The sequence below is a fragment of the Capra hircus genome, chromosome 11 (genome assembly GCF_001704415.2).
Source record: "Capra hircus breed San Clemente chromosome 11, ASM170441v1, whole genome shotgun sequence".
NCBI classification, from domain to species: Eukaryota; Metazoa; Chordata; class Mammalia; order Artiodactyla; family Bovidae; genus Capra; species Capra hircus.
Genome location: NC_030818.1, coordinates 6608521 through 6634396, shown reverse-complemented (window position 1 = coordinate 6634396; position 25876 = coordinate 6608521). Strand labels below are relative to the sequence as shown.

At 48.3% G+C, this 25876-nt stretch overlaps 1 protein-coding gene across 2 annotated transcripts in view; it reads right to left on the bottom strand.

The window, feature by feature from the left end:
- Positions 1–22665, bottom strand: part of IL1R2 (interleukin 1 receptor type 2) — a 36761-nt gene extending 14096 nt beyond the window's left edge. The window contains exons 1-4 of one of the 2 annotated variants that reach the window (XM_005686292.3): positions 22558–22665; positions 6243–6370; positions 5041–5299; positions 2871–3051 (exon numbers count right to left, since the gene is read on the bottom strand). In XM_005686292.3, coding sequence (XP_005686349.2) covers positions 2871–3051; positions 5041–5299; positions 6243–6309 — 507 coding nt within the window. In that variant the 5' untranslated portion in view covers positions 6310–6370; positions 22558–22665. Of the gene's footprint in view, positions 1–2870; positions 3052–5040; positions 5300–6242; positions 6371–7141; positions 7165–22557 lie in introns of those variants that run through there. The other variant, XM_005686291.3, reaches the window with a different exon arrangement.

The window sequence follows — 25876 nt, the reverse complement described above, 5'->3', positions numbered from 1 at the left end:
ACAGATATATTTTAAATGGATAACCATCAAGGACCTACTATTTAACACAAGGAACTCTGCTCAATGTCATGTGGCAACCTGGATGGGAGAGGAGTTTGGGGGAGAGTGGATACACATTATATATGGCTGAGTCCCTTCGCTGCCCACATGAAACTATCACAAGATTTTTGTGAATTGGCTATACCCCATTACAAAATAAAAAGTTTGTAATAAACAGCTGGGTCTGTTTAACCACAAAGTTTAAAGCACATTTGCTTCGGCACAACGGGGAAAAAAGAAACTATCTTCTTTGACAAAGTAGGCCATTAAAATATAAATATATTTATGGCCTAACTGGTGCCTATAGGCCCTGGAAAACATCCAGAAAGGAGTGCTATGAGGTAGTCATGGTAAATGCCCACAAGAGTTGATGTTGCAGTAATCACATTAAGAGTCATTTCAAGTTAAAGAGTCAGGAGAGACGGAGAAAATTTTGTAAGAGAAAACTGAGTGTGAGACATGAAGCCACACTTTGGACAAAGGTACTGCAGAGCAGAGCAGAGCAAACATCTCATGAGCACAAAATGTTCTCAGGAACATCTCTTTCAAAACCATGACAATTGCAATCGTCGAATAGAACCCTGAGTCATTTCATAGACTTATTCTGAATAAGAACTTGGGCATAACTGGAAGAGTTTGTCAGCCACATGACTCATTAAGTCTAATTGAACAATATACTTAATTAAAAACAGATTTCATCATTCCCAACACATGTGATCAAATATGAACAAACCCAAAGAGGGCTCAGATGGTAAAGAATCTGCCTGCAATGGGAGACCAGTTTTGATCCCTGGATCAGGAAGATCCCCTGAAGGAGGAACTGGCAGCCCACCCTAGTATTCTTGTCTGGAGAATTCCACAGGCAGAGGAGCCTGGCAGGCTACAGTCCCTGGGGTCCCAAAGAGTTGGACACGACTGAGCGACTCACACACACACAGAGTGTGGGTTTCTGATTAGTGTACTTCAAATGTGAACAGGCTCTAGTGTGTTGATTGAGTTTAAAAAGGTAAAACAGGGCAGAGCCACACGGTTCTTCCAGGATCTACCGGTCTCCAGGGTGCCCCGTGTGGCAGGGATGTGCGCGTTCTGGCCTCCACCGTCAGAGGTCTGACTTCACCCTCTGCCGGCTGAGTGACCTTGGGCATGGTACTCACACTTGTGTGTCTCCCTCTCCTAATCCATAAAATGGAGACGCTAACGGCCCCTGCTGCACTGGGTTCCTGTCGGGGACTTGAGAGCAGGCTTGGACAAAGGGCATTCCCAGCGATGGTCAGCACTCTTGGGACGAGAACCAACATAAGTGCTACCAGGATGCCCCTGTCCACCCGCATTTACACACCAAGCACTGCCCAGGGTGTGTCACACACTTGCTCCATGTCAACTCGAAAAGTCCCAGGTGAGGAGGCATGCACTGCCACCGTGCAGAGAAAGCAGGTTAAAGAGGGAAAGAAGCTGACCAAGGCTAGACAACAGGTCACTGAAGACGCAGGGTTTCCAGTCCAGACTGGTCACCCCCCGAATCGATGCTCTTTCCTCTATTGTAAAATCTCTCGCTTGACCTTTCTATGCTCTTAGGAAACCAAGAGTTCCTCTATTGGGTGGACTAATTCATAAGAGCTGGCTACTTAACTGGGTTCATTAAAAAGGTCGTTCAGGCTTTGCCATGCCATCCTATACAAAAAACTGAATGGACTTTTTGGCCAACTCTGAAAATCATTTCATCTGAAAATCACTTAAAAGTTTCCAATGTTAACTTGACATACTATAGCTATTTTGTAGTTAGAATGCTTGTCAATTGGTCAACCTATTTTTTTTACTGAAGTGTTCATTTCTATCCATTTTTAAACAAGTAACTGTACTTTTCAGTATCAACTCACAGTCTATATCAGGGGTCAGCAAACTTTTTCTGTAAAGAGCCAGAAAGTAAATATTTTAGGCCACATGTCTTCTGTCCAACTACTCAACTCAGTTGTTGCTGCCCCATAAAAACAGAGACAAATGAGCCTGGCTCAGTAAAACGTTACTTACAGACACTGAGATTTGAGTTTTATATCAGTTACACAGGTCATGAAATAAGTCTTCTTTTAATTTTTTAAACCATTTCAAAACATGAAAACTATCCTTAACTGGATAGTTAACATCCAAAAAGGAGTAGCAGCTAGTATTTAAAATGGATAAAAACAAGGACCTACTCTATAGCACAGGGGGCTCTGCTCAATGTTATGTGGCAGCCTGGGTGGGAGGGGAGTTTAGGGGAGAATGGGTACATGTATTTGTATGGCTGAGCCCCTTTGCTGTCCACCTGCAACTATCACAACATCATTAATTAAATATACTCCAATACAAAATAAAAAGTTAAAAACCAACAAAGGAGAGGCAGCTCACTGCCCCACGGCTGCCTTCTGCCCACCCCTGGTCCACACAAGGGAGCTGACAACAGTATTTATCAAACAAGACAGGAAATTGTGTCTACGCCTTTAACCCAAAGGTCAATTTTCATGCGCTTTTACAAAAACTCTACTAACACGTACATAAAGCTGTTAAACAGTTCTTTCTAAATTTCTATAGACACAGCATAGAGTAAAAAGCTGCTTTCTTCAGCTTTTATTTATTCCGCATTCATTTCACACTCTGTCTTTTCAAATCACTATCTGAGGATGTTTACTCAAGCCTCATAAAGATACATAGAGTATACTAATCATGGCCCTCTTTAAAAATCACTGGTTAAAGAAATAGAAAAGTGAACATATTGCCTTCAGAATGGGTATTTTATATCTTTTCTGTGGCTCTTCAAACATGTATTCATTAAATGGCAACTTTTAGAGACGTACCTTGTACCACTGAATCTTCACGTCAGCATTGTTACCGATGAATTCGCTCAGATCAGGACAAACTAGTAGCCCAGAAGCTGACAAGGGTATAATTTGTGGGTAGAAGATGAGAGGCACGGAGGCGTCTGTCTTCTCGAAAACCCTGAGCTCAACGGACATTTTGTCACAGTAAGAGGCATTTCTGATTGAAAAGGGGGGAAAAGAATACTAAATGGCAAGGCAGGATGAAAGTAAAACTTAATGAAATTAAGAATAACGTCCCCAATCTCAGTGAATACTTCATTCCCTATTTTTCTCATTAGTATTGTAGTATTTCTGTCCCTAGTCCTTTTGAATCTTTGGGGGGCAAAAGAAGTACCGTGTCATAATTGTCATATAGGAATGGCGATGTATTCTGCATGTTTCTCAAAGGACCCTTCACAAGCCTGCTTTCAAGGCCATTGAGGCCACTAAGAAGAAATTCCAGTTTCTTAGTGGAGAAGGAAATGGCAACCCACTCCAGTATCCTTGCCTGGAGAATCCCGGGGACAGAGGAGCCCAGCGGGCTATAGGCCATGGGGTTGCCAAGAGTCGGACACAACTGAAGTGACTTAGCACATGTACACAAGAAACTCCAAGTCCTCTTCAAAGGGGTCTACCCCCTCCCAGGTTCTGGGGGGTGCGTCAGCACAGCCCCAACATGCTCCAAATTCCTAGCCCAGGAAACCTTATCCAGATGGAGAGACTGTTTCTGAAGAGCCACTGTTTCCATAGAAAGAATATCCCCTTTACTTCTCTTGGAAATCATGTATCAACTGAAATCACATATCAGGAAACTGCTAAGATCTTTGAATAAGATCTGTGAAGTATTTTTTTCAATACTGCATGGGGGAAATGAACTTGGTAAGTTTGTTTGGGTTTTGTTTTTTCGGTTGGTCTAACAATAATCTCAGTATCATCATTCTATCAAGACCTTAAAACTGGAGAAAAGGCAGAGGCAAAATGGTGATATCAATAGAAACAGAGAGTTGGAAGCCTGCAATTGACACACATACACTATTGATACTGTGTGTACAATAGACACCTGATGGGAACACGCTGTCCAGCACAGGGAACATAGTCAGCGCTCTGCGGTGACCTGAATGGGAAGAAGGCCAGAAGGGAGTGGATGCACGCACAGGCGCAGCCGCCTCACTGTGCTGTGCAGCAGAGACTGACGCCACACTGCAAAGCGGCTACGCGCGCTTAGTGCCTGTCACGTCCAACTCTTTGCGACCGTTTGAACTAGAGCCTGCCAGGTTCCTCTGTCCATGAGGTTTTTCAGTCAAGAATACTGGAGTGGGTTGCCATTTCCTCCTCCAGGGGACCTTCCCGACCCAGGAATTGAACCCACGTCTCCTGTGTCTCCTGTACTGCAGGCAGATCCTTTACCCACCGAGCCATCGGAGAAGCCCAGTTAAAATTTAGAAACAAATTAAAATAGATTCAGCTGAATATTAAAAAAAAAAAAAAAAACGTTTTTAAGGTTAAAATGGTAAATGTTGTATTATCCTTGTGTCGCCACAATTAAAGAGGAAAAAAGCAGCAGGACAAAGAAGGGGGAACTAAGTCCCACGTCAGAACTGCGGGTTCCAGCCTCAGCTCCACACGCACCACCTGGAAGAACTGTATGAGCCTGGCTCTCCCCGCCCCAATAAGCATTTGCATTAACTGCTTCCTAAAGTCTCTCCCCCGTCTCCAATCCGACTCAGGGTCCTGCATGTATTCCTTAAGCCCCTGTGGATTCAGCAGTGAACAAAACAAACCACAGCCCTGCGCTCTGGAGTGTCTGTTCTAATGGGGTGGACAAGGCCTTAAATACATTGAACCAGTACATGTGTGCCAGATGGAGACAGAACTACAGGTTCGGGCGAGAGAGAGACAGGAATCCCGCTCTAGACAAAGCAGCCAGGGACATCCTCTTCCTAGAGGTGACACTTAGACAAAGACTTCAGTGAAGGGGAGAGCGGGCACCGTGAGGACATCCGGGGACAGGCTCACGGCTAGGAGGCACTTCGGGAACAGTGAGGCAGATGTAAAGTGGGTCCCCACCTGTGGGCTGCATTTGGAAGCCCAGGTTGTTCTGGAGATGCCACGCAAGCATCTGCTGTGGGAGAGCCCCCTCCCCTCTTCTTGTCCCCAAGGCGCTGACCTGGTGGTGCAGATGTAGGAGCCGGAGTCTGCCCGGGAGGCTGGCACGATCCAGAGAGCTCCGTCTTGGACCCACACGCGCGACTCTTCTTCCCCTGGGACTGCTGCGGCGGAGTCATTCCTATGCCAAGTCACGTTGACATGGGCGCTGGTAGACTCCCAGTGGAGCACCTGGGGGCACCTCAAGACCAAAGGCTCCCCTTCTAGCTGGAACCTCGTTTTGGGGTGCCTGCCATGAAATCGGCAGCTTCCTGCAGCCCCTGAAGGACAGAGAATCCACGGTCATGTTTTGGGTCTCTCCAGGGACATTACATGCCCCGACGATGGGGGGCCCCACCAACAAATCTGAGAGCTCACAATGCTCTCAAAGCTCCCAGATAATGACATTAGGGCTGCTAACAAGGTCCATCTACATTTTGTGGGAAGAGTTAAATTAGGTTCACAAGATAACAAAAAAAATTTTGGTCTTTTTAAGAATTTTTTTTTTTAATGTGGACCAGTTTTAAAGTCTTTACTGAATTTGTTACAATACTGTCTCTGTTTTATGCTTTGGATTTTTGGCTGTGGGGCATGTGGGATCTTAGCTCCCTGAACAGGGACCAAACTCACAGCCCTTGCATTGGAAGGCAAGGTCTCACCTAACCTTACTGGGCCGCCAGGGAAGTCTCAAGTTTGGCCTTATTTTTGACTTGATGGCAGCTGGCCATTCAGAGTTGATCTTGATTGAGTTCAGCTTAGTTCCAACACATTGGATGGTAAAAATCCAAAGGCACCCTCTATCAAGGGCGAAAGCACTGTCTCTTTGGTTTGCTCCTTTGGCAGGAGTGACTGACGCCCACAGCAAAGTCACCCACCAGAGAACGGCAAGAGAAGACTGTGTCTCCTACCAAGGCATGGATGGCCACACCTTGCTTCTTGATAACAACAAAACTTCCCTAGATAAAAGCAACTCCTATCCCCAGGTGGCTCGGTGGTAAAGAATATGCCTGCCAATGCAGGAGACGTGGGTTTGATCCCTGGGTCTAGAAGAGCCCCTGGAGAAGGAAATGGCAACCCACTCCAGTATTCTTGCCTGGAGAATCCCATGGACGGAGAAGCCTGGCGGGTTACAGTCCATGGGGTTGCAAAGAGTCAGCTTAGTGACTAAACAACATCCCCAGAGAAGCTGCAGGCAAGCCCCTCCAGCTGAGAGTCACTACTTACCCATGTGCTCCTCAGACCGCACAGCGAAGGTGGACACACCCATTATCAATACGGACAAGAGGAACATGGCTCCCAGGAACTTCTGGAGGACACGGGAAGGGGAGACTGCCAGCCCAGCACACCAGAGCCTAGAGGAGGAGACAGACGGAGTGGGTGTCACCAGAAGCCACCACACCGGGAGAGAGGACCCCGCGAGGGTGGTCCTGGGCTGCTTTCTGGAGCTTTTATCTGACAACAGAAACCTTGTAGCCTAGATTTTTATTGTTTTTTTTAACAAGAAAACTCAAAGTTTTTTAATCTGTTCTTCCTCTCTGGCAATTTTCACTTGAAATAGGAGTTTTGTATCCTAAGTCTCTCTCTCTCCTGAAACGTGCCTAGCACTCCCAGCTCCTCGGCCCAAGAGGTTCTTTCCTCACCTAAGGCCACTGCTAGTGTCTTGCCTCAAACACCACTCTTCACGAGGTCTTCCCCGACCTGCCGTATAATTGCACCCGCTTCTGCCCCGACACTCCATCTTTCCTTTCCAGCTCTATTGCTCTCTTGACATTTATCATCAACTATGTCTCATCTCACCAGCATGCAAGCTTCAGGTGCTCCTTCTAATTCATTTTGTTCAGAGCTGTTTCCTAACTCCTGTCTATTGAGTGAGGGATGAGTGAATGAATCACAAAGTCAAAAGGCCTTCATATTAAAGTTAAATATAACTTTAAGTCAAATATAACTTTAAGTCAATATAACTTTCAAGTTAAATATAACTTGTCAGAGAACTTTTGCTATAGTCCTTATCAGTTCAGTTCAGTTCAGGCACTCAGTCGTGTCCGACTCTTTGCGACCCCATGAATCGCAGCACGCCAGGCCTCCCTGTCCATCACCAACTCCCGGAGTTCACTCAAACTCACGTCCATCGAGTCCGTGATGCCATCCAGCCATCTCATCCTCGGTCGTCCCCTTCTCCTCCTGCCCCCAGTCCCTGCCAGCATCAGAGTCTTTTCCAATGAGTCAACTCTTCACATGAGGTGGCCAAAGTACTGGATTTTCAGCTTTAGCATCATTCCTTCCAAAGAAATCCCAGGGCTGATCTCCTTCGGATTAACTCTTATTTTACACACAATTCTGACACAACCTGAGGAATTCTATATAATCTGTGGTCTAGAGCATCCCAGAGGAAAAAGCAAAATGAGGGCCAAAAATTGAATATTTTACACCAGTTCACAAAGCATTCCTCCCCATCAACCTCCCCAAAGCTGGAGTATCAGATGCCCTCCACACCTCCCCCATGGGACCCCCACACCTCCCCCCGGACCGTCCGCATCTCCCCTGGTCCCTCTCACGCTCTATCACTGTTGCCTGTTGTATCACCAGCCACTGCCACAACAATACTCCTAACAAGCCAGCCCCAAACCAGCGCCATAGAAAGCCAGTCTTCGTTCCCGCTCACAGGTCTGTGGGTGAGATGGAGGCTGGCCGACCTAGATTACGCTGGGTTAGGCTCAGCTCCAAGCTTCAGGTGGGACCCAAGTCAGCTCAACGATGTCTCACTCTCCTTGGACCAGTGACTTTCTGGGAGGTGATGTTCTCATGTGATGGCAAAACATAAACAACGTGGGCAAGAGCACGCGAGGTCTTGCTTGCTCAGAACTAGCTCACTCTTGTTGGCCCACATTCCGTTGGCCAAAGCAAGACACGTGGCCAAACCTGCCATCTGTGGGGCAGGAAAATACCCCCACCTGTAGAGGGAGGAGTTACCCCAGGAGGGAATGAAGTGGGCACCATCAGGCCTTGGACCACACCTGCGGACCCCAGGGGTGGAGACAGATTTGAGGACACAATACTCAGCGGCTCAGTGTCCCACTCTTTGTGACCCTATGGGTTGTAGCCTGTCAGGCTCCTCTGTCCATGGGATTCTCCAGGCAAGAAAACTGGAGTGAGTAGCCATGCCCTCCCCCAGGGGATCTTCCCAACCCAGGGGAAGAGCAAACCCACGTCTCCTGCATTGGCAGACAGATTCTCTACCACTGAGCCAACCTGGGAAGCCCATGAGGACACAGGCTCCATCTTATCCAGTTTCCATGGACTACGTGGTGCCCACTCCCAGAAAGTACCAGGGAATGTGCGCGCCTGAAAGTCAGCTAGGGGGCTGGGAGTGATGAATGAATCCAGATAAAAACACCCTTGCCAGAACCCATCTTCATGTTCTTGAAGGAGTTTGGCTTGTTCCCCATTCCTGGCACAGATATCATTCAGAATGGCTCACAGTAAATGCAAATGGCTCTTAGCTTGCCAGGGCAGTGTTGGCAGACAGAGGAAGTGATCCTTGAACTCTAGAAACCTCCCCCACCTCATCACTGGGCAACCACCAGAAGGTGGGGGCTCAGAGCTGTGTCCTGAGCTCCCCTACTGGTGACAAGTGGTGACATGGAGGACCTGAGACTTTCCCCTTAGCTGGGTGTCCACTCTGGGCTGTCTCACCATCAGCTCTTCCTGCTTCTGTTCCTGTAACTTTGCCTCTAACCCCACCCAAGGCTCACCAGGCCATTTACTTCGCGTAAAGGTAACCCCAACATTGACCATGTTGCTTTATCCTCTTTGGACAGGGACTTCCCTGGTGGCTCAGATGGTAAGGAATCTGCCCGCAATGTGGGAGACCCAGGTTCGATCCCTGGGTCAGGAAGATCCCCTGGAGAAGGAAATGGCAACCCACTCCAGTATTCTTGCCTGGGAAGTCCTGTGGAGAGAGGAGCCTAGCGGGCTACAGTCGAAGGGGTCGCAGAGGGTCAGACGCAACTGAGCAACTAACACAGGCAGCTAATCCCATGCTAGTTGTACTGGTCCTAGCCAGACTCATGAGATCTCCAGTGAGGACTGAAAGAAATAGGAGTTAAACACACGCACAATCAATACCAGAAGTCATGTACAGATGTGAGAGCTGGACCATAAAGAAGGCTGAAGAATTGATGCTTTTGAACTGTGGAGCTAGAGAAGACTCTTGAGAATCCCTTGGACAGCAAGGAGATCAAACCAGTCAATCCTAAAGGAAAGCAACCCTGAATATTTTTTGGAAGAACTGATGCTGAAACTGAAGCTACAATAGTTTGGCCACCTGATGTGAAGAGCCGACTCATTAGAAAAGACCTTGATGCTGGGAAAGATTGAGGGCGTGAGGAGAAGGGGTGACAGAGGATGAAATGGTTGGATGGCATCATTGATTCAATGGGCATGAGTTTGAGCAAACTCCGGGAGATGGTGAAGGACAGGGGATCATGTGTGCTGCAGTCCTTGGGGTTGCAGAGAGTCAGATACAGCTTAGTGAGTGAACAACAACAATCAGTACCATAAATCTGAATAAGTGAGTGAAGTCAAAGACATTGACACAGGGACCAGGGGACCAGTGACAGCTGCTGTGCTAAATACTGAGTGTTGATTCTTTTGTTTTGCCCCTGTGATGTGAATATCATGCCAAATCCATGGATGATAAAGTAGAAGAGATTAAAAAGGTGAAGCAGCTTGGCCAATATCTCACAGCTAGTACATGGGGTTGATGTTTAAACCCAGGATTGGTGATTCCAAAGCCTCTAGTCTTTAGAAACAAAGTTTCTATGACAGATGCTAACTTCCTTCTCCAGGGTCTGCTTCCCCGATAACAGAAACCCCCTGGATTCTTAACTGAGCACCTCCCATCCCACACAAAGACTACATTTCCCAGCCTCTCTTGCAACTAGGAGTGGCCTCATGACAAAATCTGGGCCAATGAAATGTAAGTGGAAATGTATGATCCTCCTGGACGTCAACTTTAAACTGTCCTGAAAAACTTCAAAGACTTAGCTGCAAAGTCTGCCTTGCTGCCAGCTCAGTGTGGAGACGGTGGCTGGATGGGGCCGTGTGCAGGCCATGTGCGGAAAGAGCCTGGTCCTCAGTGCCTTCGTGGAGCTGCCCCCACCCCTACCCCGACTGCCCTCTTGGTTCAGGCTTCCTGTCACCCCTATCCTGAATCCCTAATTTCAAGGAGCTCAGGGAAGGAGCCCCACAGGGATCTGTCACGCTTAACATTCTCACTGCTCTTCTTTCTGAGACCCGACTCTTAAAAATAAAACATTTCTGCCCGTTGACCATAAAAAGTCATCTCAACTCTCCTGGGATGAAAGCACCCCCAAGGCTCAGGCTTAGCCTCCTCTGATGGGGAGAAGGTATGTAACCACTTTTAAAGTCACTCTGACCCCAAGAGTCAGGCTGCGTCCACTCTGGGGTGGCTGCCTGCTGAAGCCTTGGAGCTGGGAGGGGATCCAAGAAATCTCGCGCCACCACTTTCTCTTCAACTCTCCTCTCGAAACCACATCTGGTGGGGGTGAGGAGTAGGGCTGACCCAACACAGACATCCTGTTCCAGGGGGACAAAATTCTACACTGTTGCTCTCCTCCCAGACCAGCCCCTGCCCATCCATCCCTGACCCCTGCTGGACCCTCCAGTCCCACCTGGTTCCCCAGTCTCCCACCTGGACCCTGAGCCCCACCTGGGCCCCTAGACCCCCCAGTCCAACCTGGGTCCCCCAACCCTCACATGAACCCTAGGCCCTGCCTGGACCCCTAGCCCCACGGTGGCTCCCCAAGCCACCGCTACGGCCCCTGTAGCCCCACCTCGTGCCACCCCGCCATGTCACCTGGGCTCCCGACCCCCCCGCCTGGACCCCCAGCCCCCTCTGGGCCACAGATCCCCTCCTGGGCACCCAGTGCCACCGAGGCTCCCCAGTCCCCGGCCTGGACCCCAGACCCGCCTGGGCCCCCAGCCAAAGGCAGCTGTCTCCAGCCCTCTCTGTGGACTTTGGCAAAACAGCAGCTTCCCTGTGACCTCTCCAGGAAGTGGCTTCAGACAATTAAACCACAAACACATAGCAGTGATCATTTTCAATCATCTAAACCTCAGAAGCAGGCTGGAACCAGAGCTGCCGCAGTGTGGGAAACATCAGGTTTTGGCAGCCCCGAGGAAGAAGAATTCATTTTGCAGCAAAATGCTGTTTTCCTGTCCTACTTTCTTTAAATGTGTCTTTAAATTACAGGCAATTTGACATTTCTGCTTGAATCTGAGATGACCTTCTTACTGGAAGAAAGAAATTGTAAAGGCATTTGGTTCCAAGTATTTGAGTTACAGCTCTAGCTTTATTTTTTGCTTCTGTCAAATGACCTGTTTTGCTGAACTCAGTGTAAAAGTAGAGAGGAATAAGAGGCGAAGCAGGGCCAGGCTCAGAAAATGACCAAAAATGTGGGAAAAATTGAAAAAAAGAAAAAGAACGAAGTAAGGTGGAAACTGTTGATGGTTCAACCTAAGCCAGGGGTGCCCAGGGAGGGGAAGGGGTGGGAAGGAGGCGGAGGCCTGAGCAGCCTCCACCACAGGCCGCCTGAGGCCCAGGTGACTGTACCTGCCTGTGACCCTGGGCCTGACTCCTGCTCAAGGATGAACATGCAGCCTACGGGTGTGCAGGCGGTTACTTCGCCTTTTACTTTAATTCTGAACAATTCCAACAGACTAAAGAGTTGCAGGAAGTTATATCAACTAAAAAGTAGAACACCAGTATGTATCTTACCTTGTTATTATTGTTTAGTCGCTCAGTCGGGTCTGACTCTCTGAGACCCCATGGACTGTAGCCCGCCAGGCTAATCCATCCATTGGATTCTCCAGGCAAGAATACTGGAGTGGGTTGCCACTGCCTTCTCCAGGGGATCTTCCTGACTCAGGAGTCGAACCTGTGTCTCCTGCATTGGCAGGTGGATTCCTTACCACTGAGCCACCTGGGAGGCCCAGTGTATCTTACCCAGAGTCACCAATTTTGGTTTATTCTCATCTTCTCTGTCTTTCTGTGTGTCTCTCTTTCTGGGCCATTGACCCCTTCATGCCCCTCATGACCTCTGTGCTTCTCAGAAACTTAGATCCAAATACTTTTCATTTTGCTTCAGCTTTTAATTTAGAAAAAAAATTCCAAGCTTAATTTTGATGTAAATAGTAATTTCCCATAGTTTTCAGAAGAGGGGCCTGGGCCCCCAAACCCTGGCTGGACCCCCAGCCCTGCTTGGGCCCACCCTAGTCCCACCTAGGCCATACACACACACACACACACACACACGGACACACACATACATACTTTCCCCTGAACCCCTGAAAGTTTATTGAGAGTAAAATAAGCAAACGTTAGCTCCAGAGATAAAAGGAGCAAAAATTTTACTCTCTAGTATATTTGAGTATCTCTCTTAATTCACCTAGAAGATAAAACTTTTCTTTATTTCTACCGTCACCTTATTCCCGGAAGGTTTTAAGGCACTACGAGTGGCTTCCATCTATGAGTCAGGAAGTACAGTCATCCAGCACACAAACACGAGGTGCCAGACCTTGACTATCGGTGAAGTCAAATATCTCTCCAGCCTCACGCCTACCACTGAGTCACGTCCAGTTTGCAAATTCCTAAAAATCTAAACAGGGTGTTTCAGGGATGTGATACAAAACCCCCTGAAACCTATGGGGAAATAAATATTTACATCAAAATTAAGCTTGGAAAAGCAACTACTAATTCAATGTTGAAGCCAAATAAAAAGTATTTGGAACTAGGTCTCTGGGAAGCACAGAATGTTAGGCATTTGAGATTCTCTAACTTCAGATACAGAGAAATTACAGACAGGTTTGAGGCAGACAAACGTGTTGGTTCAGAGCGGAATCCCTGAGGGATGTCCACATACTACTTTTGTCCTGTAGCAAAGAGAAGCTCGCATTTCCCTCCCGCCTGGGATCAAGGGAATTTGGAGCAGGACGGTGGGACTGCTTCGGGTCTGCGTGGCTGCGTCAGCGGCGAGCCTTGACCCTAATGGAGTCAGGGGGACAGATGCGCTAACTGGAAGTCAGGGCACAGGAAGACCCTTCTTTGGCAGAACCAGCCACTGGGCCACATTCGGCGGAATCTCAAAGGGGAGAACTTGGTAAGGCTCAGACTCAGCTCCACCATGAGCTACACACTCTCTATTGCACTGTCTACCAGTAAGTGCCTTTCTCTCTAAAATCACCCTTTCCCAGTGAATTTATCTGCAAAACAGAAACAGAGCTACAGATGGAGAAACAAACTTATGGCTGCCGGCGGGTAAAGAAGGGTGGAGGGGTAAACTGGGAACCAATACACGCTACTACATATAAAACAGGAAACCAACAAGGACCTGCTGTACAGCACAGAGAACCCCACTGAATACTGTGTAATGACCTATGGGAAAAGAATCTCAAAAATAAAAAGGAGCAAATAGATGTATGTATATATAAACTGATTCACTGTGCTGTACATCTGAAACTAACACAACATTATCAATCAACTATACGCCAATAAAAAAAATTTTTAATAAAAATAAATTTTTAAAATTAAATAAAAAAATAAAATCACTCATTCCCTGTTGAAATTTTTAAACTGTGACCAACTTCTGCCCCAGGAACCATGAACCAAGAGATTCAGCAAATCAGCCCAGCTCATCCTGCCACCCAAATACCCCATGCATGTGTTTCATTCCCAGCAAGCCGCAGTCGTTCAGAGCCCATGGGGCCATCACGGGGCACAGTGGGGCCATGTCAGCCAATGCATTGGCTCTGACTCCCAGGCAAGAGCAGACCCCGGGTTTCCCAGCCATGAACTTCAGCAGGAGATGTTAGGTGGACACTGTGTGACCAGCCAGGCTCAGGAGCCTCTTCATGGAAGCCAGTGAGGAGCCCCCGGGCCAGCAGATGGGGACCAGCCACCCTCCCCATCATACCCTGGGGACACGGCATCCCCAGTTCTCAGACTCTGGTCCTGGCGAGAAGTAGGTGGCAAGGTCAGAAACTCTCAAAGACTGAGCATCTACCCAAAGCATCAGTCGCTCGGTCATGTCTGACTTCTGGCAACCCCGTGGACTGTAGCTCGCCAGGCTCCTCTATCCATGGGATTTCCTGGGCAAGAATACTGCAGTGGGTTGCCATTTCCTTCTCCAGGGGATCTTTCTGACCCAGAGATCGAACCTGGGTCTCCTGTATTGCAGGCAGATTCTTTGCCATCTGAGCCATATACCCAAAAGAGACTGAATAAAACCCAGAGAGGCAGAGCTGGACCAACCTAGACCAGAATAACATGGACTGGCAGCTTAAATTCCTCTTTACTCACTAATAGGAGTGAGAAATGGAGTATTTCCTGCCATATCAGTAAACAAGGATGTCACAGTCATCAGCGTTTCCAGCCCTCCGGGGCACTCAGGAAGAAGAACACATGCCCTGGCATCCATTAGGGTGCAGCCACTCTCTACAGTGAGCCCTGAAGAACTCAGGATATGGAAAAAAAAAAAAAACCAGGCTACTGGGTGTGTGTTTTGAGATACATATGAAAAGAATGATTTCAGTGAGCCCAGACTCCTGCATCTTCCCATACACAGGAGGGCACTGGATTCCTTAATTTCAGATTGGTTTTCTGTAATTCACAAAAAACACTTTTGATGCTCAGACTACCTACCCTTCGTTGCAAACTCCTATACAACCTAACTCCTCCCCACCACCTCCTCAGAGTAATTCTCTCAGGGTTACTTGAGATGCTGTCTCCCAGGCCTGAAGTCCTAAAAAATTCCCATCAAATGAAACACAGCTCTCAACTTTTAGGTTGTGACTATTTTTTAAGTTGACAGGCGCCTCAGGAACCAAATGACATTATTAGAAAAGTTATTAAAAGCTCATTTTTGTGACATCAGCTTGCAGTGAGTACAAATATTCACCCCCATACATATATTTTAGAAATATTTCCTCCCCAAGTTATTAAGCTGTCAGAACAGAGGAGATTTTTCTTTTTATGCTTCAAAAGATCATCTCCTACTCCCTGGAAAATATGCCCACCCAGAATGGCTTGTCCCCTAAGGGTCACAAAAGGCATAATTTCCCCCCAGCCCTGTGCCCAGCACAGACAAGAGAGCTGGTGAAAATCAAGCCAAAATCAACCAATCACGCTAGGAAACCCAAGCGATTCTGGTCTATCAGGTGTGGGGAAAGTCCTTGGCACAAGAATCCCCAGTCATTAGCCTGAAGACAGCCCAGAACTGATTGGATTGTCCACCAACCCAGGAAGTCCCACCAAGAAACTCTTTGCTCTCCTCTGGGCCCAGAGGGAGAGTTTCTGTTGCAGGGAAAAGGAAAGGAGAGGGAGGAGTTTTCCTTTTCTTTCCTGAGACCGAAGAAGATAAAGAGAAGAGTAAGCAGGCCTGGCCACTCTTCGTTTTTACTTTAATTGTTCCTAATCTGTAGTCTGTAACTAGGTTGCGTTTCTGCCCCCCAACTCACATTTTGCACCTGTTATCCTTTGACTGTATGCTGATTACATCCTGTATCTGCTCACCTTTACAGCACTCTCCCCACAGATCACCCCTTGTAGTTTTTCTCTTTTTTACATCATAGAAAGGAGGCCCAGTGCAACGCACAAGACGGTAGACTCAACTACGGGCTACCACACTGCCGGCCTCAATTAACAGACGACCTGATGCCAGCCTATGACTGTTTTTAAAACAATGCAAGAGAAAGAATACAGGATCCTCACACCTTCGCTCCTCATCACCTCGCCCTGACTGTGAGCCCTCATCGAATATAAGCCCCCAGGTTCCATTTCCTCCAAACTCCGTGTTTTTTTATTCCACTTCAGTGGGCAGAGAAAGCCAAGATTTTGGCGGCATTCCCTTCACACACATGTGCTCCCTCTGGCTTCTCCCAGGCGGCCAGGGCAGCCAGATCCATCCCTGGTGTGAGACCAGCATCCTGAAGCTGAGCTATCTGAAATGCTGCCTCCTCTCTGGCAGCACAGGGGTTGATAGACTCAGGTTCCCAGCATCTGCACCGGTGCTACCTTGAGGCGCACAAGGAATTTCACTTCTCTGTACCCTTGAAGTTAGGCATGGTCACAGGACTGGTTATCATAAGAAGGAAGCGGGAAGGACGTGGGTCACCCCCAGGTGTTTTATTTCTGGTTAATCCACCCCCCACCCCAGCTCTGTCTTCTACCATGGTGAACCCTGAGCCCTTGTTGCTGGATGGCGGCCACCTCAGATAGCCAGGGCACCCTATAGGAGGCTGAGGCACACTGCTATCCATGGGTCCATTCCCTTGTTCCTGAGTGTCTGTTTTCCCTTTGGTCATGTACGGATGTGAGAGTTGGACCATACAAAGGGCTGAGTGCCCAAGAACTGATGCTTTCAAGTTGTGGTGCTAAAGAAGACTCTTGAGAGTCCCTTGGACAGCAAGGAGATCAAACCAGTCAATCCTAAAGTAAATAAATCCTGAATATTCATTGGAAGGACTAATGCTGAAGCTCCAATACTTTGGCCACCTAAGTGAAGAGCCAACTCATTGGAAAAAACCCTGATGCTGGAAAGATTGAGGGCAGGAGAAGGGGGTAACAGAGGATGAGATGTTTGGATGGCATCACTGACTCAATGGCTATGAGTTTGAGCAACTCAGGGAGACAGTGAAGGACAGGGAAGCCTGGTGTGCAGCAGTCCATGTGGAAGCAAAGAGTTGGATACAACTTAGCAACTGAACAACAACAGATAGAAACACCAATTTTTCACCCCAGCACTTGTGTTGAGATAATCTGAGGTCGACATTGTCTACAAAAGTTCTCTTTAGGCACAGCAATCCAGGAGAAGAATGAGAACATCAGATTTGCTTTCTATTGCCCTGGAGCAAAAGACCACAGACTCAGTGACGTGAAACCAGGCCCCATTATGAGCTCACATCACTGTGGGTCTGCCTGCTCAGACAGATTCTGTTCAGGGTCCCACAGTGAAGTGAAAGCCGCTCAGTCGTGTCCGACTCTTTGCGACCCCATGGACTATACGGTCCATGGAATTCTCCAGGCCAGAATACCAGAGTGGATAGCCTTTCCCTTCTCCAGGGGATCTTCCCAACCCAGGGACTGAACCCAGGTCTCCTGCATTGCAGGCAGATTCTTCACCAGCTGAGCCACAAGGGAAGCCCCACAGGCAGATATCAAAGCTTGGGGTCCCAGCCCACGTGCCTAGGGCTGTTGGCAGATTTCAGTTCCTTGCAACTCTACAGCTGGGGTCCCCACTTTCTTGCCGGCTGTCAGCCAAGGCCGCTCTCAGCAACTAGAGGCCGCTGCCGCTTCCTGCCCCGGGGCCCTCTCCTCAACAGGACAGTTTGTTTCCTCAGAGCCAAGGGACAATCTCGGTTCTACTTCACATCTCTCTTGCTCTGGACTGTGACCCCAGATCTTCTTTTAAAGAACTAAGGGCTTCCCTGGTGATCCAGGGGTTAAGAATTCACCAGCCAGTGTAGGGGACATGAGTTCAATCCCCAGTCTGGGAAGAACCCACATGCTACCGGGCAACTAAGCCCGTGAACCACACACACCATAGAAACCCACACACCCCAGAGCCCGTGCTTCACAACAGGGGAAACCCACACCCTCAACTAGAGAGCAGCCCCACTCCCCACAACTGCAGAAAGTCCATTTGCAGCAACCAAAGCCCAGCGTAGCCAAAATAATACACAAATAAATAAGGAGCCCAGCTGGTTGTGCCAGGCTGGCCTTCCATTTGACTAATTTCAAGTCAATTGCCTGGAGACCTAAAATACACCTGCAAAATTCCCTCTCCTTTGCTGCATATGGTCCCCTAATTGTGGGAAAGCCATTCCATAATGTTTGTATAACCTACTCTCTATTCAAGGGGAGGGGCTTAGACAAAGCATAATCAGTGAGGGGTGTCTTATAATTCTGCCAACCACAGACAGTTAAGGAAACATTCTGACGACTATCGGCTCTAGAAAATTTAGGGCACATCCAAAGCCGTATGTTAACTTCCTTGCTCCCAGATAAGAACACTTGGTCTCAAATATTCTAAAGCCTTCCTACTCAAGGTGTGGTCCCCGGGCCAGCAGCATGGACATATACCACTTATGAGAAATGCAAAATCTCTGGCCCCAGCCCAGACCTAGGGAACCAGAATCGGCTGTGCTTTACCAAGACTCCCATGTGATTTGAGAAGCGTTGATATTTAGGCCTGGCTTATCCTTAAATAAAGCAAGCAGATACCCACGGGAATTAAGAGCAGAGGTAATGTTAAGTCCCTGTGCCTCTGATCACGCCAGCCCTCTCAGAGTGGGTTTTGAAATTCTGAGGCCAGTGTCTCATAATCTGACGATGATGATGGTTAAGATGGTGATGACGACATTTCTTGAACATCCCCCATGTGCCAGGCACTGGCTGAAGTCTTGACACGTATGATTTCTCTTAACATTCTCAGTACTTTACAAAGTAGATATTAGTACTTTCCTTTTAGAGAGAAAGACATTGAGGCTTACAGATGTTCAATAACACCTCCAAGGAAATACAAATAGAAGTGGTGGGGCCAGGATTGGGCCCTCATCCCTTTAACTTAAGGGTGATGTGATCTGCTTGTCACAAGGTGCCAAAACTACGCTGGGAATCACAGACTGGGGGGTCACAGGCCTGTTCAACATGTGGGTGTGTGTCTTTCAGTCAGGGTGGTGGCGCTGTCTTCCATTAAATATCTTTCCAAGGGACAGACTCATTGCAGTGGGTCACAGGCCCTGTCATTCACAACCTCACATATCTGACTTACTTCCTGGCCCCTGACCACACTCAGACTAGCAATGCCCAATTAAGCCCAAGCACTCTTAAAAGTTCCTCTTGACGTGTCATGAAAAATTTGAGTGAAATAGGTACTATCCAAAACCATTTTTAAAATAACAAAAGAACCCCTGCTCTCTAATCCATCCATTTCATTGGATGAATGAAACATCCAGAAACATAAAGTTATATGTCCAAGTCACGTGGCAAGATAATATCCCAGTTTTAAATGGAGCTCTTTTGGCCCATAATCAAGTGCCGTGATAACTGACCTCCTGTGTTTAGGAAATTATTTATGTTTCATATGAGGTTCTTAACTCAAGTATGCTCCAGAAAATGTTTCGATGGAGTTCCATACAGATTCTCAGATTTCTCTGTGTTCATGCTAATGGTGAATCAAATGCCCATTTATCTAATGAGAATCAATCAGATACATAACAGGTTTAGAACCCAGGTTCTGAGGGGAGACTTAGATGTTTGTGGAAAAAGAAATGTAATTTTTTTCCCATCTAAGTTCACAGACTCCCAGAATTCTAAGCCCCTTCAGTGGACCCCACATTAAGAATCCCTCCTCTGGGACTCCCCTAGTGGGCTAGGGGGTAAGACTCCATGCCCCCAGTGCAGAGGGCTTGGGTTTGATCCCTGGTCAGGGAACCAGATCCAACATGTCACAACTAAGATCCAACATGCTGCAACTAAAGAGCTCGCATGCCACAACCAAGGCCTGATGCAGGCAAATAAGTAAATAGATGTTAAAGAAAAAGAAGTCCCTGAACAGGTTATAAAAGTGTGCCAGTGAGGAACACAGCAGGTAGAACAGAGCAGTGGGTATCGGCCTTGGCTACACATCAGAAGTGCCTGGAAAGCGTTAAAAGCTGAAGATGCCTGAGCCTCACCCCTCAAAGTTCCTGATGTAACCGGCCCCAGGTACAGGGAGCTTTAAAGCCTCTCTAGGTGATTTGACTGCTCAACCAGGGTAAGAACACGGGAGCAGGCATTCTGAGAAGCTAGAGGACCAACGCCATCCTCATCACTACTTTCCCGTGAGCCCACCAACTGGAAACTGCCACATCCCTTTCATCTTTTCGCTGTCCTCTCCCTCCCTCCTTCAAGCAATACGCCTTCGTGAGTGGGGAGCAAAATTGAGAGGACGCTGAGGTCTGGTTTCAGCACTGACATGCTCACTTGTTCCAGCTGACTCGCCTCTGGACGTGAGATCTCTTAGCCTCCTGAGGAAGTGGTTCTCCAGGACCCCAGACCAGTCACCTCAGCGCCACCTGGTAACTCAGGAGCAGCGCAGGTCCTCCTCCCCCTTCCTCCCCTGCACCTACTGAACCCAAAACCCTGAGTGGGCTGAGCCATCATTCTAATACAGTCCTTCAGGTGATGCTGAAGCAAGCTCAAGGTTGAGAACCTCTTGTCAAAGGCACTGCCATGATCAAGTATCCCCCATGAACAGAGCAGGTGATGGTGATGTGAAAAGACCACCTGGGGCTTCTTGGATGGTCTAGTGGTTAAGAACGTGCTTTGCAACGCAGGGTTCGATCCCTGGTCGGGGAAGATCCCACATGCCACGGAGCAACTAAGCCCGTGTGTCAGAACCACTGGGCCTGTGCTCTAGAGCTCAGAAGCTGCAACTGCTGAAGCCCGCGTGCACAGTCTGTGCCCCACAACCAGAAGCCACTGCCACGAGCAGCCTGCACACCACAACAAAAAGTAGCCCCCACTCACGCAAGTAGAGGAAGCCTGCACACAGCAGTGAAGACCAGCACAGCCAAACATAATAAGTCTTAAAAAAAGAAAAAGACCACCTGACTGTACGCTGCATGCTTGCTCTGCTTCAGCTGTGCTTTACCAGATGCCACCTCTGCCATCCTAGCTCTGAGCACTCCTGGTCACCCCGGTGTTGACTATCAAACAGCCTGGCTTTGAGGGGCTGGGGGAGTAGAGACATTGCGGGGAGAGGGGGAAGGCCGGCTGGCAGCATGGAAAGGGGGGGTCCCAGACCAGCTGGGAACAAATGCGGCAGTGACTGTCTTCACAGCCCCCCGCCCCATTCCAGCTGAACTCTCTTCTTACCCATTAGGATAACCAGACAGGTTAAAAAGTGGGAAATACCATTAAAATGGACAAGACTGTCATGAGGTTTGAAGGAAGGTACCACTTCCATGATGCATGTGGGAGGAGCCCCCTCCCCACCCGTGCCTTGTTTGGAAGGCAGAGCTCAGGGAAGGGTGAACTGGGGGGCATGGAGGGATGCCCCATCACCCCACTGCAGACAGCGAGCTGCGGGAGGAACTCCGAAGGGCAGGTCACTCAACAGCCCCAGTTTACCAAGATGACATGCCCTGGCCCGGGATCACACAGCATTAGAAGCAGAGTGGGGCCAGGGGCTCCCAAGGGAGCTGGGAGCCAGGGAGAGGACAGGCTCCCAAAGCGGAATTGGGATTTGAGAAGGAGGACGGTTAACACAGAGAGAAAACCTTCAGATGGCACCCCCCTGTGCCTGGCACTGCACCAAGCTCCATGTGGGTTGGATTCATTTACTCTGCTGGGCTTCCCAGGTGGCCCTAGTGGTAAAGAACCCACCTGCCAATGCAGGAGACATAAGAGATCCAGGTTTAATCCCTGGGTGGGAAGATCCCCTAAAGGAGGAAATGGTAACCCACTCCAGTATTCCTGCCTGAAGAATCCCATGGACAGAGGAGCCTGGTGGGCTACAGTCCATGGGGTCGCAAAGAGTTGGACACGACTGAGCAGCTTCACTTACACTGACTTAACGTTTCCTGATCGCAGATTACTGGTGAGCTGCTGACCATTGGGTAGACCATCTCTGTTGATGGTACTCCTGATTTACTCAAGTACAGGGTTCTTAAAAGACAGTCACCATAGGAACACACGCATGATGTCATACAGTTATAACAGGCACAGCCGGACTTGAACTTGGGCCCTTCAGCCTCTGGGACTAGCACTTAACCACACTCTGCCCGCTGCTCTTCCAAGGCGGCCAGAAGGTTTGGGGCTCAGCCAACCCTGAGAGCTCAGATGTTAGAAAAGTTACTCATACTTTGGAAAAGAAAGCATCCCGTGATCTTTCCAAAGAGGAAAGCCTCTAAGCTCAGTGTAAGTCCCAGAGGCACAGCCTTCTCTGAGCCAGAGACAGACCCTCTCAGCCATTCCCCTCTTTCTGATTCCATGGCAGTTTCGCCTGTCACTCCAATCACAGCGACAGCAAAGACTCTGCCTCCAATGCAGGAGACCTGGGATCGATCCCTGGGTCAGGAAGAGCCCCTGGAAGAGGGCATGGCAACCCACACCAGTATTCTTACCTGGAGAATCCTATGGACAGAGGAGCCTGGCGGGCTACAGCCCAAGGGGTCCCAAAAGAGTCAAGACAGGACTGAGTGACTTTCACTCACTCACTCCAATCTTAGAAAGTCCTTGGAAACTCTCTGATCCAGCCCCTTTCTTGACAGAGAAACTGAAACCGCAAAAGGTCCAAGTCACCTTCCCCATGGGTGAGGAAGGTCACAGAGAGAGGGGAGCCACCTGGAGGAACCGTCTGCGATCTAGAGATGTCAGGGAAGCTTCCTGAGGTTCCCTGGAGAAATGATGGAGCCCAGGCGCCCTGACTCCCAGATCGAGCCCTCCTCCCCTTACCTGCAGCTCTGCATTGCTCACCTGGAGCTTGTCTCCTGGGAAGGCTGCCAGGCCTTTCACCTTCAGTGGAAGCTCAGCGGTCGGGCAGGAATTTATATCCTCGTTGTCCAGGGATTTCCCAATCGGGCTTGCGCCCTCCCCCGACTGGGTGGCTATGAACACACCTTTTCCCTTCTCACCGAGAGCGCCCTCCGAGCTGCAGCTCTGGGTGTGTGATCACTCAAATGGGGAAGTGGCCAAGGAAACTCTGTGTGAGTTTCCCTATTTTTTGTGACTCGCTAAAACTTGCGTACTTCAAGCCGCGAGGTGATTTTACAGGGATGTGTATTTTGCCCGCCACAGTCCTGTTCAAAAGGAAAAAGAGGACTTTGGAACTTTAACCAGGGACAGAGTTGCTACTTCCCCCGTGAAGTCCTTCTGGGGATAGAGAACCCCTGCCCCCAGTCTTATGTGATGTTTAACTGTTACTGAAGGAAGAAGGTGGTTTTTCCAAATATTTATCAGAGTTTGTGGGATTTGGTTGAGTAATCTGTACCCTGGAGGTGGAAATTCATGTCTGTGCAAGACAGATGGCGGTAACTCTCCCCTTAGGAACAGTCCCTGGAGCTAGAAAGGACAGAGTCCTGGGGAGAGGATGAGCCTGGACCCAGGCTGGTGCTGGGGGATGGAAAGGAAAAACACACTTCCAAATGTCCTTAAAAATCCCTGTTACTATCCTAACGGACACTTTCAGTCTGATTTATTCAGACACTGATGTTCTTAAAGGTAACGATGCAGAAACAGAAACCCCTGTAGAGAAATCTTAGGAATTTCATACCCAGAGCAAATGGTTCAGAGTCAAAAGCACCCACTGACCCTAGTTTTATTCTTCTGCTGACAAGGAAGGTAGGGCTTCCCTGGTGGTAAAGAATCTGCCTGACAATGCAGGAGATGTGAGTTTGATCCCTGGGTTGGGAAGATCCTGCTGGACAAGGAAATGGAAACCCACTCCAGTATTCTTGCTTGGTAAGTCCCAAGGACAGAGGAGTCTGACAGGCTACAGTCCATGGGGTCTCAAAAGAGTTGGGCATGACTTAGTGACTGAACAACAACAAGGAAGGTAATTCTTGGGGGTCTCAACTCAGATGGGTAAATAAAACCTGAGAAAAACACCATATTGGAGCAAGATGGAGACTTTTGAGATGGTCAAATCCATCCTCCCGTTTAAAGCAGAACAAACTGAGGTCCAGGCATATAGGGGTACCACAGGTGAGCTTACTGGATTAATTCAGTGATTGCATAACTTCATGATGAGGTTCTTATGGAAGCTGTCTGTGTGAGTTGCTCAGTCATGTCTGACTCTGCGACCCCATGGACTGTAGCCCGCCAGTTTCCTCTGACCATATTTCCCAGGCAAGAATATTGGAGTGTTGCCATTTCATTCTCCAGGGGATCTTCCCAACCCAAGAATCAAACTTGGGTCTCCGGGAGCTGGGAATACCCACCAAAAGAGTTTATTAGGCAGAGTAAATGTTACACTGTATCCCTGTTTAATCTTCTTCCAAGGACCAGTTGCAGGGGGAATACTTGTTTCTGTCCCATAACTTTAACATGGTAAGATCAAAAAGTATGCTATAAATTTGCAGTCCGGCCAAAGAAGTTCCAAGGGTGTACATTCACCTCAACAGGTAAATCTCACCAAACACCATCATCATCCCAGGATGAAAGGCATGTCGATAACTGAATCCTCTCCATACTGTCACTGTGGTCAGCCAAACACATGAGTCCAGCTGACCAGCCTCTTTGGGATCCTAGTCACTAAATTGCACAGGGCAGCCCACATGAATAGCACAAAAAAGAGGAAGTGAAATCACACCATGTGCCTTTGGCCATGCTGAAGGGTAACTGCTTATCTTATGATCCACAAAAAGGAATTTACACAACCTCGGAGAAGGCAATGGCACCCCACTCCAGTACTCTTGCCTGGAAAATCCCATGGATGGAGGAGCCTGGTGGGCTGCAGTCCATGGAGTCGCAAAGAGTCGGACACGACTGAGCGACTTCACTTTCACTTTTCACTTTCATGCATTGGAGAAGGAAATGGCAACTCACTCCAGTGTTCTTGCCTGGAGAATCCCAGGGACGGCGGAGCCTGGTGGGCTGCCATCTATGGGGTTGCACGGAGTCGGACACGACTGAAGCGACTTAGCAGCAGCAGCAGCAGCAGCAGCAGTTTTTTCTATGGGAAACCTTGATCCTCAAGACACAAGAATTGTTTGAATAGTCCTTTTAAAAAACTAATACTTCAGGGAATTCCCTGGCAGTTGGGTGGTTAAGGGGCTTCCCTGGTGGCTCAGATGGTAAAGAATCTGCATGACTCCAGGCTTCCACCACAGGGGAAAACAAGTTCAGTTCACGGTTGGGAAAGTAAGATCCTGTATGCCTTGTGGCAAAATATTAAAAAAAAAAAAAAAAGTAATGCCTCAGACTCACAGTCATTCAAGCCAGACTGCAGGGGCCCGCAGCAGTGCAGGTTGACCTCATTTTACTGGACTTCGTTTTATTTAGCAGATACTGCATTTATTACACATTGAAGGTTTGCAGCAACCTGGGTGCGAACAACTCTAGGGGTGCCACTCTTCCAATAGCATTTGATCACTTGTGTCTGTTTCACTTTTTGGCCATTCTCCAAGTATTTCACATTTTTCATTATTATTATTATAGTTGTGACGGTGATCTTTGACAGGACTATTGCAAAAAGGTGATGACACACTGAAGGCTCAGATGATGGTTAGCATTTTTTAGCAAGAAAGTATTTTTCAGTTAAGGTATGTTTTTTTAGACATAATGTTATTGCATACTTAATAGGTTACAGTAGAGTGTATTACACTTTTATATACACTGCAAAACCAAAAAAAAAAAAATCCACGTGACTCACTTTATTGCGAGATTCACGTTATTGCGGAGGTCTGGAACCCACCCTGCAGTACCTCCAGGGCTTCATTTCTGCATCGTCCTTCCCGTGCAGAGTTTCTCCACCAAGTGATGGGAAATAAACACGGCACAGCATGTTCTGTGCCATCTCGAAACCTCTGAGGTTTGAGGTGAAGGTCACCCAGGATGTTTATTGCAAGGGTTGAAGCAATGAGTCTTCATCCTTTTAGACTCAGGAGCACTTTTCAAAGTCCGTTCTGGTTCAGAAATCAGCAGCGTCCTCTGCAAACCCCGCAACAAGCTTCCCCCAGCCCCCTTTTCTTCCTTCCTTACAAGGATGTGGAGGCAGAGGTTGGGGGTGATGAGAGGGGAGCTGGAGGCAAGGATGCTGTGGGTTGGCCACTGCGATGTGTATTACAACATGGGC